At 43.1% G+C, this 15,464-nt stretch overlaps 1 protein-coding gene across 1 annotated transcript; it reads left to right on the forward strand.

Moving 5' to 3' along the window:
* Nucleotides 1–2,266: 2,266 nt before the first annotated feature.
* Nucleotides 2,267–2,886, forward strand: LOC138908019 (uncharacterized). The gene is made up of 2 exons (XM_070198649.1): nt 2,267–2,350; nt 2,428–2,886. The coding sequence occupies exons 1-2, from the start codon at nt 2,267–2,269 to the stop codon at nt 2,884–2,886; spliced, it is 543 nt and encodes a 180-aa protein (XP_070054750.1).
* Nucleotides 2,887–15,464: the final 12,578 nt, after the last annotated feature.

Genomic DNA, 15,464 nt, shown 5'->3' on the forward strand with positions numbered 1-15,464 from the left:
GGGCGGGCGTCATGCCCCCGTATTCTGACTCGCTGAGACTTTTACCTCGATTTCGGTCCCCTATCATCATGTCTCGAGCTTGGCTTATTTTGTCGGAGACCGGGGTGTACCATGAGTCCGGTTTTACCCGTATACAGATAGTCCCATCGTTTCTCGGAGAGTAAATGACGAGAAACGACGTGAGCTCCTGATTCTTACTTCGACACATCACGGCAGAAATGACAAAACACTCGAAACGTCTCATCAGTCATGTCATAATGGCACTAAATGCATGTCAGCCGCCGGTCGGCCGTTCCTGGATGCGAAACATCGCTGAACTCCTATAAATACCTGCTTCTCTGTCCATTTTTCACTTTACACCAAATATTCTACCTTCGTACCTTCAGGATTTCAATATTTTCTAGTGTTTTTACCTCCGTTACTTAAGGTTCTTCAGTACTTTGCAAAAACATTTACTCATCTCCTACTCAAGCCAACAAGTCTGATCTTTCAACTTTCAGTTCTTTTCCATCTTTTCCAAGCTTTTTCTTCCATAACAATGGCAAAAACCTCAAAATCTGTTCCTCAGAAGGATGCTCCTTCTTCGAGACCGACCACTGAGGTCGAGGAGACCATCCGTGATATGGTTGTTGATGAACCGGCGGAAGAGCCCCCTTGAAGATGTTCATTCCTGGTGGTTGTTCGGTCACCGACGATTTCAAGGTTGAGAAGCCTTCTTCTATACAAGGTCGGCGTAAAGAGGCCTCGAGATATATCTGCTCAATTAACGAAGAGGTCCTCCCCACGGTCCGAAAAGACTACAACTAGGCCGAAAAAGACATAGTGGTCCCCGACCCCGAAGAGGCTATTACCACCCATGTCGAGGGATACCTAAGTGTTTACACTTATCCCTTTACATTGGGCCCGGTAGACCCAGTCATCTTAGACTTCTGCAGGAGGTATAACGTATGCCTTGGCCAGTTCCATCCATCACTGTGGAGGATCGTGATCCTCCTCCGATTCTTTATGAACAAAATCGATGGGTGCTCATTTACAATCGATCATCTACTCTGCTTGTACAGTCCCCGAATCTTCCCGGGGAGGACTGATAAAGCTAGTACACCGGATCAGCAAAGCTTCGTTCTCGAGCATCGATGAGGACCGGGATCAGGGTTGGCAAGGATATTTTATTCGAGTGAGGACCGTCGAACCGGTACCTGCTGAGTGGAGGCCGTTCCCCGAAAGGTGGAACGCATCACGTAAGCATTCCCATTAAGTATCGATTTTATGCCTTATTTTCCCTTTTCTTATCGGTGCTTGTTATGCTGTAGCCCTTGCTCGGGTTCCGAATGCTATCCCCCGATTCAAGGAGTGGGTCGAGGGAATTGTGTCATAGATGCCCTACTCCGAGCGCTCATGGCGCAAACTTTCAAAAGGCCGTTAGGAGGCTCATTCTCATGGTAAGGTTCTTTTCCCGAACAAGTTATTTTGAACTATTTCTTCTAACATCGCCCTTATTTCCTTTACTTTCTTTTGCAGGTTTACCTTAGAACGTTGAGCTTAGGCCTCCAGTCGGGGTCGAGGACTTGCATGTTGAGTCTCCTGCTCCGGGGCAAGCCGAAGAGAGGAAAAGGAGGAGGGCTCCGAGTCCCCCGAGCTTAGAGAAAATGAAACCAAGGAGAAGGCTGGTTCGCAAGCCAAAGGAAAACACCATCTCCCGAGCACCACCTTCGGACTTGCTCTATCGGATTAGGGATGAATCCTAAGGGGAAGAGCCTTTTGTTTTTGTGGCCTGCGAGCCGTTGCCCCTCGAAGAACAGGTGGCCATTGAACTAGAGACCCGCGAGGCCGATCTTCCTCAGGCTAGGGTGGCCGATGAGGAGGCCATCGCGGAGGCTTCCCGGGACGCGGGCAGTGCCCCGAAGGAGGCACTTGGGGTGATAGACATTACCAAGTCACCCTCGTTTACCGAGTCTATGTACAATGAGGCCCAAACGATGGAAGAACGACCCAACGAGGGGCCCACAGAGAGAACGATCCCCTCCGCTGCTTTTCTGACGGTGTGGATTCCACCGCCATGAAGGATGCCACCGGGCTAGGTGACTTCGAGGTACTGAAGAAAAGTTCATCCTCGGAGGCAGGTGGGCCTAACTCGACCCCGAGACTGGTCAACTAGTTCCCTGCCCCGAGAGCAGATCCTGGTCGGAAGCGATCAATTATCACCATCGTTCCGGAGGATGCCCGGGTTCTATCCGCCCCTGTTGGGGTAGCTAGTTACCTCAGGTGCATGGTAACCAATGAAGACCAGGCAAAAATAAACAAGGTGGATGCGTCATACCTGTTCAATGAGGCACAACAGGCGCTGAACCGGGTACGGTGCTGCCAAACTTTTTCATTTTTCAGCATTTTAGTTCTTGGTGATTCTAATATTTCTTCTCCTATTTGCAGGCCTCGATGCTTCACCATGAAACCTTCCGGAAGTATCGGGAAGAGCTGAACCAGCTCGAGGCCGAAGTCAAAGAGCTTGCTGAGAAGAGAGACATGTACAAACATCTCAGCGAGCAACGTGAAGGAGAGGCTAAGAGCCTTCGAGCCGAGTTGGACGCAGCTCAGAAAGAACACGCCGGCCTGGTAGAACAGGTAAAAATCTTTGAAGTTAGTGATGATGAGCTAGACACTGTGACAATTGGTCAGAACCCGCAGGTCCAACAGAAGATTGATCAGATCGACCAACTCCAGGCCGAGATGGATGTAATCAAGGTCGAGGCCGAAGAGTGGAAGGGCAAGATGGATTTCCTGGCCTCAAAAAAGGAGACTGCCCGGGCGCAATTGGCCTCGGCGGAGGCGCAAATTCGAGCGATGAGGGAGAAATCTGAGGCCCGGTCCCAAAAAATTGAAGAGATTTAGTCCCAACTGAGCTCGGCTGTGGCTAATTGGAAGACCCTCACCAAGGAGCTTAAAGCAGCCAAGTCAGTGGCTTAAATAGCCAAAGCCGATGCTGATGAGATGGAGGCCCAATACAAAGTCGATGCTGAGGCAGCCTAGGACTGCCTAAAACACATTGTTGAATATGTGATGTGGCAGTCCCGGAGGGAGGCCCTCGAGGAGGTTCACGCTTGGGATTTTGATTTATCGGCCAAGATCGAAAGTGTTAAGGGACTCGAGGCCGAGGCCAAGAATTTGGCATATCCCGAGGACGAAGAAGACTTCGAGGGTTCCGGCGAATCCAGGGGCGGAGAAGACCCCGATGGTCCCGGTGATGAGGCGCGCTCTGGTGAGGATCAGGCTTCTTAGGTGCCTTATAATTATTGGCTTTTGTACTTTTGCATTTTGTTGAGGCCGTTTGGCCTTTGTAAAAATTTACGCTATATATATATATATATATATATAAGGTTTTTTCCCTTAGGCAAATTTTCAAGCTTGTTTCCTTTTGCTTTTTTCTTTATGATTACAAAAGATTTTGGATACCTTAGTACGTAATAATTAGGTCTTATTCGGAGTTTCGAATATTGTTCGTTTTCGATATTATTTTGCTTAAGACTCGTGGGGGCTTGGTATGACCGGAAGCTTTCCCCGAAATGTTTACTTAGGATTTTTTATAATTTTGTCGAGGGTAGCCTTCGAACCGGTTTAGAAATTTTGAAGGCCTTGTATTTTGATTACGGATCTTGGATGTCTCCGAGCCATTCTAGGACGGTCGTAGCCTTTTACGTTCGGGTGTTTCCCAATGGGCTTATTACCCCGAGCCATCCGGGATTGTCCGGGACAATAGTCCCCGAATAGAGATGGCCATAACCTTTGAAGTTCGGGCACAACCTAATAGGCTTCATGCCCCCGGGCTTCATAGCCTGAGCTGTCCGGGTTTGTCTTTGGACGATAGTCCCCGAGTGAGAGTGATCCCTTGGACCCGGATAGAGGTGGCCCTTGGGCTCGATGTCTTAAGGGAACAGAAAGTAATAATTTTTTAGAGACAAACTATTTTTCTGTGTAGAAACTTTCTTTCATTTCTGTGCGCAATATACAAAGTTTCAAATGTGTTCAAGTTTTTTGTTATGGATTGGATGGTCTATGTGGGCACGGTTCATTTGACCGTTTGGCCCTTACAGTAAATCCTATCCACCGAGCCCAGACTGCTCGAGCATAAAGTTTCTTTCCTTGCTAAAATTGTTGTCCGAGGGTGATGCCCTCTAGAATTTGAAGCCGAACTTTAGAGAAGCCTTAGATACTGTTGACGTGATTTTTGACACCGGTTCATAGCTGTTCTTTAATTCTAAGTTAGCACGATCCACTGTTGCCTCGTTAAAAACCTTGCTGGAAAACTCATTTGGGACAAAATCGGTTCAAGGGAAAAAGAGTGCAACGCGTGCTTTCAGACCTAAAAGTTATATCATTACTTAACCATTACCTGCAAGTGTTAGTCCAATATGTAAAGAAAAGAAATGAATGGGGCCGTACCTTTGCAGTAGTATCGTTTCAAGTGAGTTACGTTCCAGTTGTTCGATAGTCGCTCACCATTCACTGCTCCAAGTTTGTACGATCCTTTTACGGTGATCTCGATAATTTGATACGGACCTTCCCAGTGTGGCCCCAACTTCCTTTCATTCGGGTTCCGGGTGCTTAGTATGACCTTCCTTAACACCAATTCCCCGACATTGAAGTGTTGAAGGTTGGTTCTCCGATTGTAATACCTTTCGATCCGTTGTTTTTGTGCGGCCAACCGGACGAGGGCGACCTCGCACCTTTCGTCTAAAAGTTCCAGGCTCGTACTCTTGGCTTCGTCGTTTGACTCTTTGGTGGCATATCTGAACCTAAGACTCAGTTCTCTTACTTCGACCGATGTTAGAGCTTCGACACTGTAGACCAATGAGAACGGGGTGGCCCCGGTACTGGATTTTGAGGTCGTACGATAAGACCATAGGACTTCGGGCAAGATTTCTTTCCACTTTCTTTTGGCGTCTGTCAACCTCTTTTTGAGGTTTTGGAGTATGGTTTTGTTCGTGGACTCTACTTGCCTGTTTCCACTAGGGTGATAGGGTGTCGATAAAATTCTTTTGATCTTATGGTCCTCGAAAATCTTGCTCACTTTGCTGCCGATGAACTGCTTCCCGTTGTCACACATGATCTCGGCCGATATTCCAAACCGGCATATTATGTGGTCCCAGATGAAATCAATAACTTCCTTCTCCCTCATTTTCTCAAATTCCTAGGCTTCCACCCACTTAGAAACATAATCAGTCATAAAGAAGATAAATTGAGCCTTATAGGGCGCCCAAGGTAGGGGACCAACGATGTCCATCCCCCATTTCATGAATGGCCAGGGTGACAAGACCGAATGCAGCGGCTCTCTGGGCTAGTGGATCATTAGAGCAAGCCTCTAACACTCGTCGCATTTTCGTATGAACTCCTTTGCATCTTTTTCCATATCGATCCAGTAATAGCTGACTCTGATTATCTTCCTAACCAATGACTCGGCGCTCGAATGGTTCCCGCAGGTGCCCTCGTGGATGTACCTCACGACATACTCGGTATCTCCCAGTCCTAGATATATTGCGAGTGGGCCATCGAACATTCTCTTGAATAAGGTACCGTCTTCGGACAAGCTGAAATGGGCCGCCTTCATACGAAGAGCCCTTGATTCTTTAGGATCCGAGGGCAGTTTTTCGGTCTTCATATACTCTATATATTTGTTTCTCCAGTCCCAAGTTAGGCTTGTTAAGTTTATCTCGGCGTAAGCTTCTTCCAGTACCGATCTCATGAGTTGTACGACCGCCCCCAAGTTAAACTCATTATCATCGACCGATGACCCTAAGTTAGCAAGGGCATCGGCCTTACTGTTTTGATACTGAGGTGCATGTTGTAGAGTCCACTCCTTGAACGATGTAATGTTATATGTTACTTATCTAGATATCTTTGCATTCGTTCTTCTCTGACTTCGAATGTCCCGTTAACTTGGTTCCCACAAGGAGGGAGTCATACTTAACTTCGATCACTTCTGCCCCCAAGCTTTTTACCAGTTCGAGACCTGCAATCATTGCTTCATATTCGGCCTCGTTGTTAGTCAATTTTACAGCCCGAATAGATTGTCTAACTACATTACCTGTTGGTGGCTTCAATACGATCCCAAGTCCGGACCCTTTTGCATTCGAGACACTGTACGTAAAAAAGAGTCCAGATTCCCGAAAAAGTCCCCGAGTTCAAAAACAACTCACTTTCAACCTCGGGTATTAGGGCCAACGTAAAGTCAGCCACAAAGTCTGCCAAAATTAGAGATTTGATGGTGGTACGGGGTCGTTATTCAATATCGTACCCGCTGATTTCTACTACCCATTTGGCCAATCGTCCCGAGAGCTCAGGTTTATGCATTACATTCCTCAATGGGTAATTAGTCACAACATATATGGGGTGACATTGAAAATACATTTTCAGCTTCCTAGAGGCGCTTAGCAAAGCGAGCACCAATTTTTCTAGGTGAGGGTATCTAGTTTCTTCCTCGCCTAGAGTCCTGCTAACATAATAGATACCTTCCTCTTCCCGGACCAGGACCCCACTTACCGCTACCTTAGATACCACTAGGTACATGTATAGTTGTTCGTCTGTCTTCGGAGTATGAAGCAAAGGTGGGCTAGAGAGATACCGCTTGAGTTCCTCCAAGGCTTGTTGGCACTCCGGGGTCCATGAGAAGTTATTCTTTTTCTTCAACAGTGAGAAGAACCAGTGGCTCATGTCGGAGGACCTCGAGATAAATCGCCCCAAGGCGGCTATGCGTCCGGTTAACCTTTAAATGGCCTTGACGTTGTCCACAACAGTGATATCTTCGATGGCCTTGATCTTATCGGGATTAATCTCGATTCCCCGATTGGACACCATGAATCCGAGAAATTTTTCGGACCCGACTCCGAATGCACATTTCTCCGGGTTTAGCTTTATATTATATTTCTTCAATATGCTTAAAGTTTCCTGCAAATATTTTAAATGGTCCTCTCCTCGCAGGGACTTGACCAACATATCGTCAATGTAAACCTCCATTGATTTTCCTATTTATTCTTCAAACATCCGATTCACTAGGCGTTGGTAAGCGGCACCAACATTTTTTAGTCTGAATGGCATCATGTTAAAGCAGTAGGTGCCGTACTTAGTGATGAAGGAAATTTTTTCTTGAACGTCCGGGTTCATCCGAATTTGGTTGTACCTGGAATAAGTGTCAAGAAAACTGAGGATCTCGTGTCCGGCCATTGCATCGATCATGCGATCGATGTTAGGCAAAGGGAAAGAGTCCTTGGGACACGCCTTATTCAAGTCTTTATAGTCTACACACAATCTTAATTTGTTTCCCTTTTTAGGGACTACTACTACATTTGCTAACCAGTCCGGGTATTTAACCTCCCGGATGGATACTATTTTAAGGAGTTTAGATACCTCCTCCTTGATGAACACGTGATTGATTGCGGACTAGGGCCTCCTTTTCTGCTTGACCAAGTGAAACATCGGGTCCAGGCTCAGTTTGTGAGTGGTTATTTCCGGCGCGATCCCTATCATATCAAGGTGGGACCAAGTAAAACAATCTATGTTAGCTATAAGAAATTGAATGAGTTTTTTCCTGAGAACTCTGAAGTCATCGTCCTCACTCGTCTCCTGCTTTTCCGGTTGGGGCGGGGAAGGTGTCAGTAGTTACTATTTGGTTTCTACCTTGGTGACCAAACCCAGATCCTTTGGTGTAAAATGTGTGGATATCCGTACAACCTCGTTGATCGTGAACATCTCCTTTGCAGTCGGTTGTTCTTTGTAAATTGTTCTTATCCCTCCCGGCATCGGGAACTTCAATACGTGGTGCAGCGTCGAGGGCACTGCCCTCATGTTTTGAATCCACGGTCTCCTGAACAAAGCATTGTACCTCATGTCCCCTTCGATCACGCAGAACTTTGTTTCCTGAATGGTCCCGATGATGTTCACCGGTAATGTTATCTCCTCTTTAGTGGTCTCGCTTGCCATGTTGAATCCATTTAGAACCCTGACTGCATGACGATTTGGTCTTGCAAACCCAGTTGTTCCACGACCCTCGATCTAATGATATTGGCCGAGCTAACTGAGACAATCAACACACGCTTAACTCAACATTTATTCATGCGTACATATATTACCAGTGCATCGTTGTGGGGTTGCACGATGCCTTCAGCGTCCTCGTCGTTGAAAGACAAGGTCCCTTCTGGTACGTAATCTCACGTCCGTTTTTCTCTCGTGATGAATACTTTGGTATGCTTCAACATTGGCCCCTGGGAGACATCGACCCCACTGATGACCATGTTAATGACGTGCTGAGGTTCCTCCTGCTTGGTTTGTTTATTAGAATCTCTATTCTTGTAATGATTTTTGGCTCGATCACTCAAGAACTTCTGGAGATGTCCGTTGTTGAATAATCGGCCCACCTCTTCCTTTAAGTGTCGACAATCCTCTGTTCTGTGGCCGTGTATGCCATGATACTTGTATATTAAGTTGGGATCCCTTTTGGATCAGACTGTAGAGGTCGAGGCTACTTGGTGTCTCTGATGCGTCTGATGGCTGATACGATAGTAGCCGTATCGACGTTAAAGTTGTATTCCGACAACCTTGGCGCTTCCTTAGGCCCGATGGGCTTGTCAAAATCATTTTTGCTTATGAGTCCCTAGTTAGTTTGACTCTGATCGCTTCTCCTTTCATTTCTCACAGGGTTTCGTCCGGACCCGTTACCACTACGATCACCGTTATACGGCAAATATCGATCCCTAGTTAACCTTGGTTCACGATCAATGTCTCTTTTGGGTCTGTCACTAGCTCGGACAGGATAAACATACCCGGAAGAGGCCACAAGCTGATCATCTTGGACTCTAATTTTTGATTGATATCAGTTATGCACATCGACCCATGTTACAGTTGGATATTCTACCAGATTTTGCTTCAACTGCTGCGAAGCCAACGAGCTTCGAGTATTGAGTCCTTGGGTGAAAGCCTGAATGGCCCAATCGTCTGCCACCGGTGGCAGGTCCATCTGTTCCATTTGAAATCTTGACACGAACTCCCAAAGCATCTAGTTATCTCTTTTTTTATTTAGTTTTTATTTGAATCCATCACCTTCAGGCTGGAGCCTTTGCTATGGAGGGGTTAGGCAAGACCCCTACCATGTCTATATATAAACAAAAGAGTACAAGATAGAGGGGGACATGGACCTTACCTCTACAACTGATGAAAGAAAGGAAAGCCTAGTTCCTTTCACTAATCCGAACTATACAATCAGCTTACAAAAAAATTACACTTATCATATCTTCTTCTCATTGAAAGAAGTTTCCATCTATCTAGTTGAAATAGTCCCTTAGCCTCTCTTGGCCTCTGTTGGGGAGAGTGATATAAGGTGCCAGTTCCACTAGAAGATGCTAACTTAGCGAGGAAATCTGCCACTTGATTTGCTTCTTTGAAGCAATAAGAAATCTGTACAGTAGCGTCTATGAGAGCATGAGAATTATCTATGATGATATTCTTTAATTTAAGATTGTTGGTTCCCCTATTGAAAAGCATATTGGCATTAACCATAAAATCCAGTTCAATATGAATCCCGCTTAACCCATGTTGAGTGCACCATTTAATGCCAAAGTTAGCTGCCATTGCTTCAGCTTGATTGTTACTGCTACATTAAACAGGGAAAGAAAATGCCATCAGGAATTCTCCATCACTGTCTCTGACCACACCTCCAATGCCAGCATTTCTATTTTCTCTGATAAAACTTCCATCTGTATTGAGTTTGAACATCCCCTCTATAGGCTTATTCCAGATGACTTGCTTGATATTCAGTGTATGTTAAAGTCTTTCAATCATATTACAAATGCTAGGCCATGTACCTGTTAAATTATAGCTGGGATAGTTAATTTGAAGGGCTACTTGAATGTTCCAAATAGTTTGAAATTCCATCCTACTTTTGTAGAACTTTTTTTTGCTCCCCATATTTACATGCCGTCCAGCTTTTCCAAAGTTCCCAGCAATTGACCACTGGAGCAATCTGTAATAGAAACTTGTGTATAGCATTTATTTTTATTAATATCCCACCATTCCTTAATAACTCTGTTGATCGGCCACTGGTGGTGAGTGATTCCTAAAGGAGCACCTATGTATTTTCATATATGCCTAGTTGCTTCTCCCTCCACAAAGGTGTGTTGAATAGAATCATTGTTAGGCATCTGACAGCAACTACACCTGGAGGTTATTTGGTTGCCAAATCTAGCCAAAACTTCATCAAAGGGGAGTTTACCTAAACACAATCTCCAAGTAAGAAATGAGAATTTAAAGGGGATAGAGTTATGCCAAAGCTTACTAAAAAACATGTTAGTAGGTCTCTGATTTCGAATGGTATGCCAGGAAGACTTATTAGAATATTGGCCATCTTCAGTTATGTTCCATACAGCATCATCTGCATCAGTTGGTTGGCCAATGTTGATGTTGCTAATAACTTCCACCATTTGGTTTGTAAGAATGTTGCGCAGCTTATTCATGTCCCAGCCACCATTGCTTATAAACTCGCAAACATTGGTACTATTACCAATGGTGGTAACAATATTAGCATTGCTATAAGCCAGAGGGCATGTCATTGTCCAGTTGTCCCACCAAAAATTGCAATCACAGAGTTAATAAGCCAAGTGATGTTACCTTCAGCTTTGTCTCTAGCCAATAGTAAGTACTTCCAAGCCTGTGAGTTACCCGAGATCCATTTCTTTTTAACAAGATGACTTCTTGGATAATATTTAGTTCTAAGGAAATCAGCTCATAATGAAGGTTTTGTTCTAAACCTTCACCATCTCTTGATAGTTAAAGTATTAGAGATATCTTCAAGACTATTAATACCAATGCCACCTTCATCTTTAGGAAAGCAAAAGTTTTTCCAGGAGCTCCAATGATAATTCTTTTTTTCCCCAGTGGTTCCCCAAAGGAACCTAGCCATGTATTTCTCAATAAGGTTTAAAGTGCCTTTGGGAGGATTTAAAGCAGTAAGAGTGTAAGTAGGCATAGACTGTAAAACACTCTTGATGAGAACCACTCTGCCACCATAGGTTAACGTTTTACCTTGCCATCCATTTAATCTCTTAACAACTCTGGTAACCATGTTATCAAAGAAGCATATCTTTTTTCTACCAATATAAATTGGACAACTAAGATAAGTAAAAGGGAAGCTCTTGTCCATAAATCCTGTGCAATCTCTCAATCTGTTGATTCTATGAGCACTAGCTTTAGGGCCAGTGAGAAAGAAGCTTTTATCCTTGTTGACAAACTGACCCGATGCCTTTTCATACTTTCTGATTTCTTTCATCACCATCTTGATAGTTTTGGAGTTACCACCATAGAATATAACAATGTCGTCAGCATAAGCTAGGTGATTAATTTGAGGACCTCTCTTGTTCATAGAGAAGCTAGTGAAGTTCTCCTTATGAATGAGACTGTTAAGAGATCTAGTCAGTACTTCTGCAGCAAGAATAAAGAGAGAGGGGGATAAAGGATCCCCTTGCTTGAGACCCTGTGAAGAAGTAAAGAAGCCATGTCTTGTTCCATTAATAATAATCGAGTACCAGACATTCGAGACCATTCTCTAAATCATATAAGACTATTCTTTGCAGAAGCCAAATTTGTTTAGGACATTAATAAGGAAGCTCCAGGAAAGCCTATCATAGGCTTTAGCCATGTCAAGTTTCATAACAATATTCCCTCCCCTGTTAGGTTTGAAGATATCATGAATGATCTCCTAAGTGAGCATCACATTTTCCGTAATTAGTCTTCCAGAGACAAAACTACTTTGATTTTAAGAGATTAGCTTAGAAAGAAGAGAGTTCAACCTTATGGTTAAGAGTTTTGAGATGATATTACTAGTGTAATTCGTTAGACTAATAGGTCTAAGCTCTTCAAATTTAGAAGGAGAATCCACCTTGGGAATGAGAGCTATACAGGTGTGGGAATAAATTTTAGTAAGGTTCTTCCCTTTAAAGAAATTTGTGACACATTCAATTATGTCGTGCTTGATAATATCCCACGTAGCTTGAAAAAATTTCCCATTAAAGCCATCAGGTCCAACAGAGCTATCAATGCTCATACTGAAGACAAACTCTTTGATTTCCTCTTCCAAAGGAATCATAATAAGCATATTATTATCATCTTCTGTAATAAGGTTAGGGATGCAATTAAGGATATCATTGCTCACAGTAGGCTGTTGGTCTAGATTGAAGAAACTTTTAAAGTGCTTGACAACAGCCTTAGCAATTTTTTATCACCTTGTATCCATCTATCTCGGTGATTCTTAATTCTATGTAGTTGAAGTCTTCTTCTCCTGTCTCTCAGGATACTGTGAAAATAGCTAGTGTTGCACTCACCATCCTTGAACCAATTAATTCTAGCTTTCTATTTCATCAAGAATTCTTGCATACCCAACCACCTAGTATATTCAGCATAACCTCTGTTTAGATCTTCACTTCCTTGCTCATTGTTGTTTGGCATATCAATCTCTTCCAGGATTTGCACTTTAGCTTCCCAAAAGCTTACTTGTTCGTGAATTTTCCCAATGTTATCCTTCGACCATTGACTGAGGTGCTTACTAAGAAATTTCAGCTTACTTTGAAGCCTCCACATAGAATTACCTTCAATATTTGTGTTCCATATCTCCTAAACCATATCCAGAAAACCTTGTTGAGTGGTCCAGAAATTGAGGAATCTGAAGTATTTGATGTGATGTAGTTGATCATTATGACACTTAAGTAGTAGGGGTCTATGATCAGAACCATTTCTTACCAAATATTTCACCATATTATTTTGGAAGAGTTGAGCCCATTGATCATTGATCATTATTCTGTCCAGTCTCTTCCAAATTCATTTGCTAGGCCTTCTATTGTTATACCAAGTGTATCTTGGGCTAGTGAAGCCAATGTCCATTAAGCCATAGGATTCCATTGTGCTAATAAAATTCAAACTTTTGTATGCCCTGTAGGGATTACCCCCTAGTTTTTCAGCCGGATCCATGATAATGTTGAAGTCACCACCAATACACCATGGGCCATCAATAGTGTTGTTCATGCTATGAATGCTATCCCACAAATCCCTTCTTTCACTAGTAGTACATTTGGCATATACTACTGTCATAAAGGCTTCTGTATCTGCTATCTTTCATTTTGAGAGTAATTTGTTGTTCATTGTTTGCCAATAACTCAGTGTGATACAGGTAGTTCCAGAAGCACCAGATCTTACCACTGACATTAGCCTGATAGTGTTGAAATCCTAAGAACCTTTTGTACCTATCTATCTTACTCATATCCACAAAGGGTTCGAAAATAGCCACAAAAATCACTTTGTTGATGTTGATAAGAAGTTTAAGTCTGTGAATAGCCTTCTTTGACCTCACCCATCTTATATTCCAAAAGATTGTACTAATCATTGGTTGAGGGGGAGGTGTGTTGTTTGTTTCCTCTTCCTTTACAGGAAGTAGAAGTGTTGTCTTTGTTTTGTCTTCCAGCATTTTTGTTTCTGCTTCTTCCTCTGGCCATTGGAGATTCACGAGAGTCACCCTTTCCTATGAAATTTTCAGCAGTCTCTATAAGATCTTTTTGTTTATCATTTTTCCGGTTATTCTTTCTGTTTCTACTTCTTCCTCTAGTGTAAGAAGCTTCATCTTCATTTTAGTTCTGAGAAGTAACCTCATCTCCATCAGTCATAGTTTTGGATTCCATAGTAGCTTCTTCTTCAACATGGTTGATATGTCCTTGGTTGCAACATTCTGGCATCTGGCTTTGACTTGTCATGTGTTCCCAGTTAAGATCAACGCAAACAATTATGACTTTTTGGTTTTTGATCTCCGAGGGTAAGCTAATGGACTGGACATCCTCAGTTATAGCCTCTGTGATTGCAATATTTTCACAATTGTCTCCTTTCGATTTTTGTTGGTCACTACTTTCTTTATCATTGCTCTTTTTCTCCTTCCCTGTACCATCTACTCTAATTTCTCCTGTTTCCTGATGTTGATTAGTAGTAACTGTAGGCTCACCTTCTGCTGCTCGATCTTGATTAAGAGTATCCTCCTGGTGATTACTTTCAATCATCGAGGCTGCTAATTGTTATGAAACCGATGAGAGCTTAACTTGATAGTGCTTCTTAGTGATCTTATCTCGGATAACAGGTTTGAATTTGACATTGCTTTTCTTTTTTGGAATTTTCTTTGCTTTCTTACTTTTTTTCTTCTTCCTTCTTATTTCTGTTGTAACAAAGGCCTGTCAGTCCTCTGTTTCATCTTTTCAGCATTGAGACTTTGAGTTTTTATGTTCAAAAGTTGTTCTCCCTCTAATAATTCCTGATTCTTTCTATTTTCTGTCACATCTTTCTCTATATTACTGTTGTGATCTTCTTCTTTACCTGCTACTTTGTTCTTAGTTGACTGCTCCTTGTTTTTGTCTTGTACCTCCTCGACATTAGTTGCAATCTTCTTCTCTAAGGCCATGCATTCAATCACGTTGTGCCCCAGTTTCCTACAATGCTTACAATACTTAGGTATGCCCTCATATTCCAATTTTTGAGTGTAACCATCTAGTGGTGAGTCCTCATATTCTTGGCCTATGAATACACTTTTCGGCAGAGGTTTAAGAAGATTAATCTCCACCCTAATCTTGGCCATACTTGGTCTAGTTCTTCCATAAGTTGCCGTATCTAGAACCAAAGGGGTTCCAACAGAGCTAAGAATTTGTTTAATATAATGCCATGTGTGCATGTGAAATGGCAATCCCGGCAGTAGAACCCATGCTGGGGCAACAGGAAGGCCTTCCTCAGGCTTAAAATCAGGGGACCATTTTTGTAATCACATTTGCCGACCATGTATTTCAATTACCCTTTTAAACCATACCGTTTGCCAATCTTCCTCATTAAATATATCGATGAAGACATTATAATTGTCATAGACACTAATTCTGGCAGAGCCTTTCAGCGTTATCAACTCCTTAAACCTTGACCTAATTCTATCAATTTGGGGGCGGGGTTTCAGAAATCGACCAACATTAGTATACTTATATTTTTCTGCCATTATGCCATAATAACCTTTAGCCTTGAATATCACAACCAGCATTTCATTGTGAGTTGTATGCTTTGCAATTACCTTCTCCCTTTCATGGCGTATTTGGTTCAAATTAGAGGATAACGGAGCCATGACCGATGTCGCATAAGAGATTTTCTTTTCAATTGCTTCAGAGGTTAGTGTCGCTCCCACAAGAGGGATGTTTTGCTTCTCCTTACGCGCCGGAAGTAGGCCTCCCGACGGCTCCATCTGGTGGAGCGTGAAGAAATGCATTGGACAATATAGTCATTGGGTTAGCCGTTGGAGAGAGTGTTATTTTTCACAGAGATACTTGATACTATCGATTTTATCTCGTTATCTCTTTGCTTTACCTTAAAAAGGTCAAATTTTCTGATCTCGACCTTGATAGCTCTGGCGTGCACTTTCACAA

This window comes from Nicotiana tomentosiformis, chromosome 3, assembly GCF_000390325.3.
Source record: "Nicotiana tomentosiformis chromosome 3, ASM39032v3, whole genome shotgun sequence".
Lineage (NCBI taxonomy): Eukaryota > Viridiplantae > Streptophyta > Magnoliopsida > Solanales > Solanaceae > Nicotiana > Nicotiana tomentosiformis.

Bases quoted from the DNA above. Each gene is read 5' to 3' on its own strand.
- LOC138908019 (XM_070198649.1), top strand. From the start codon at position 2,267: ATGGTAACCAATGAAGACCAGGCAAAAATAAACAAGGTGGATGCGTCA. The intron at 2,351-2,427 runs GTACGGTGCTGC...TCCTATTTGCAG, and splicing joins CACAACAGGCGCTGAACCGG to GCCTCGATGCTTCACCATGA.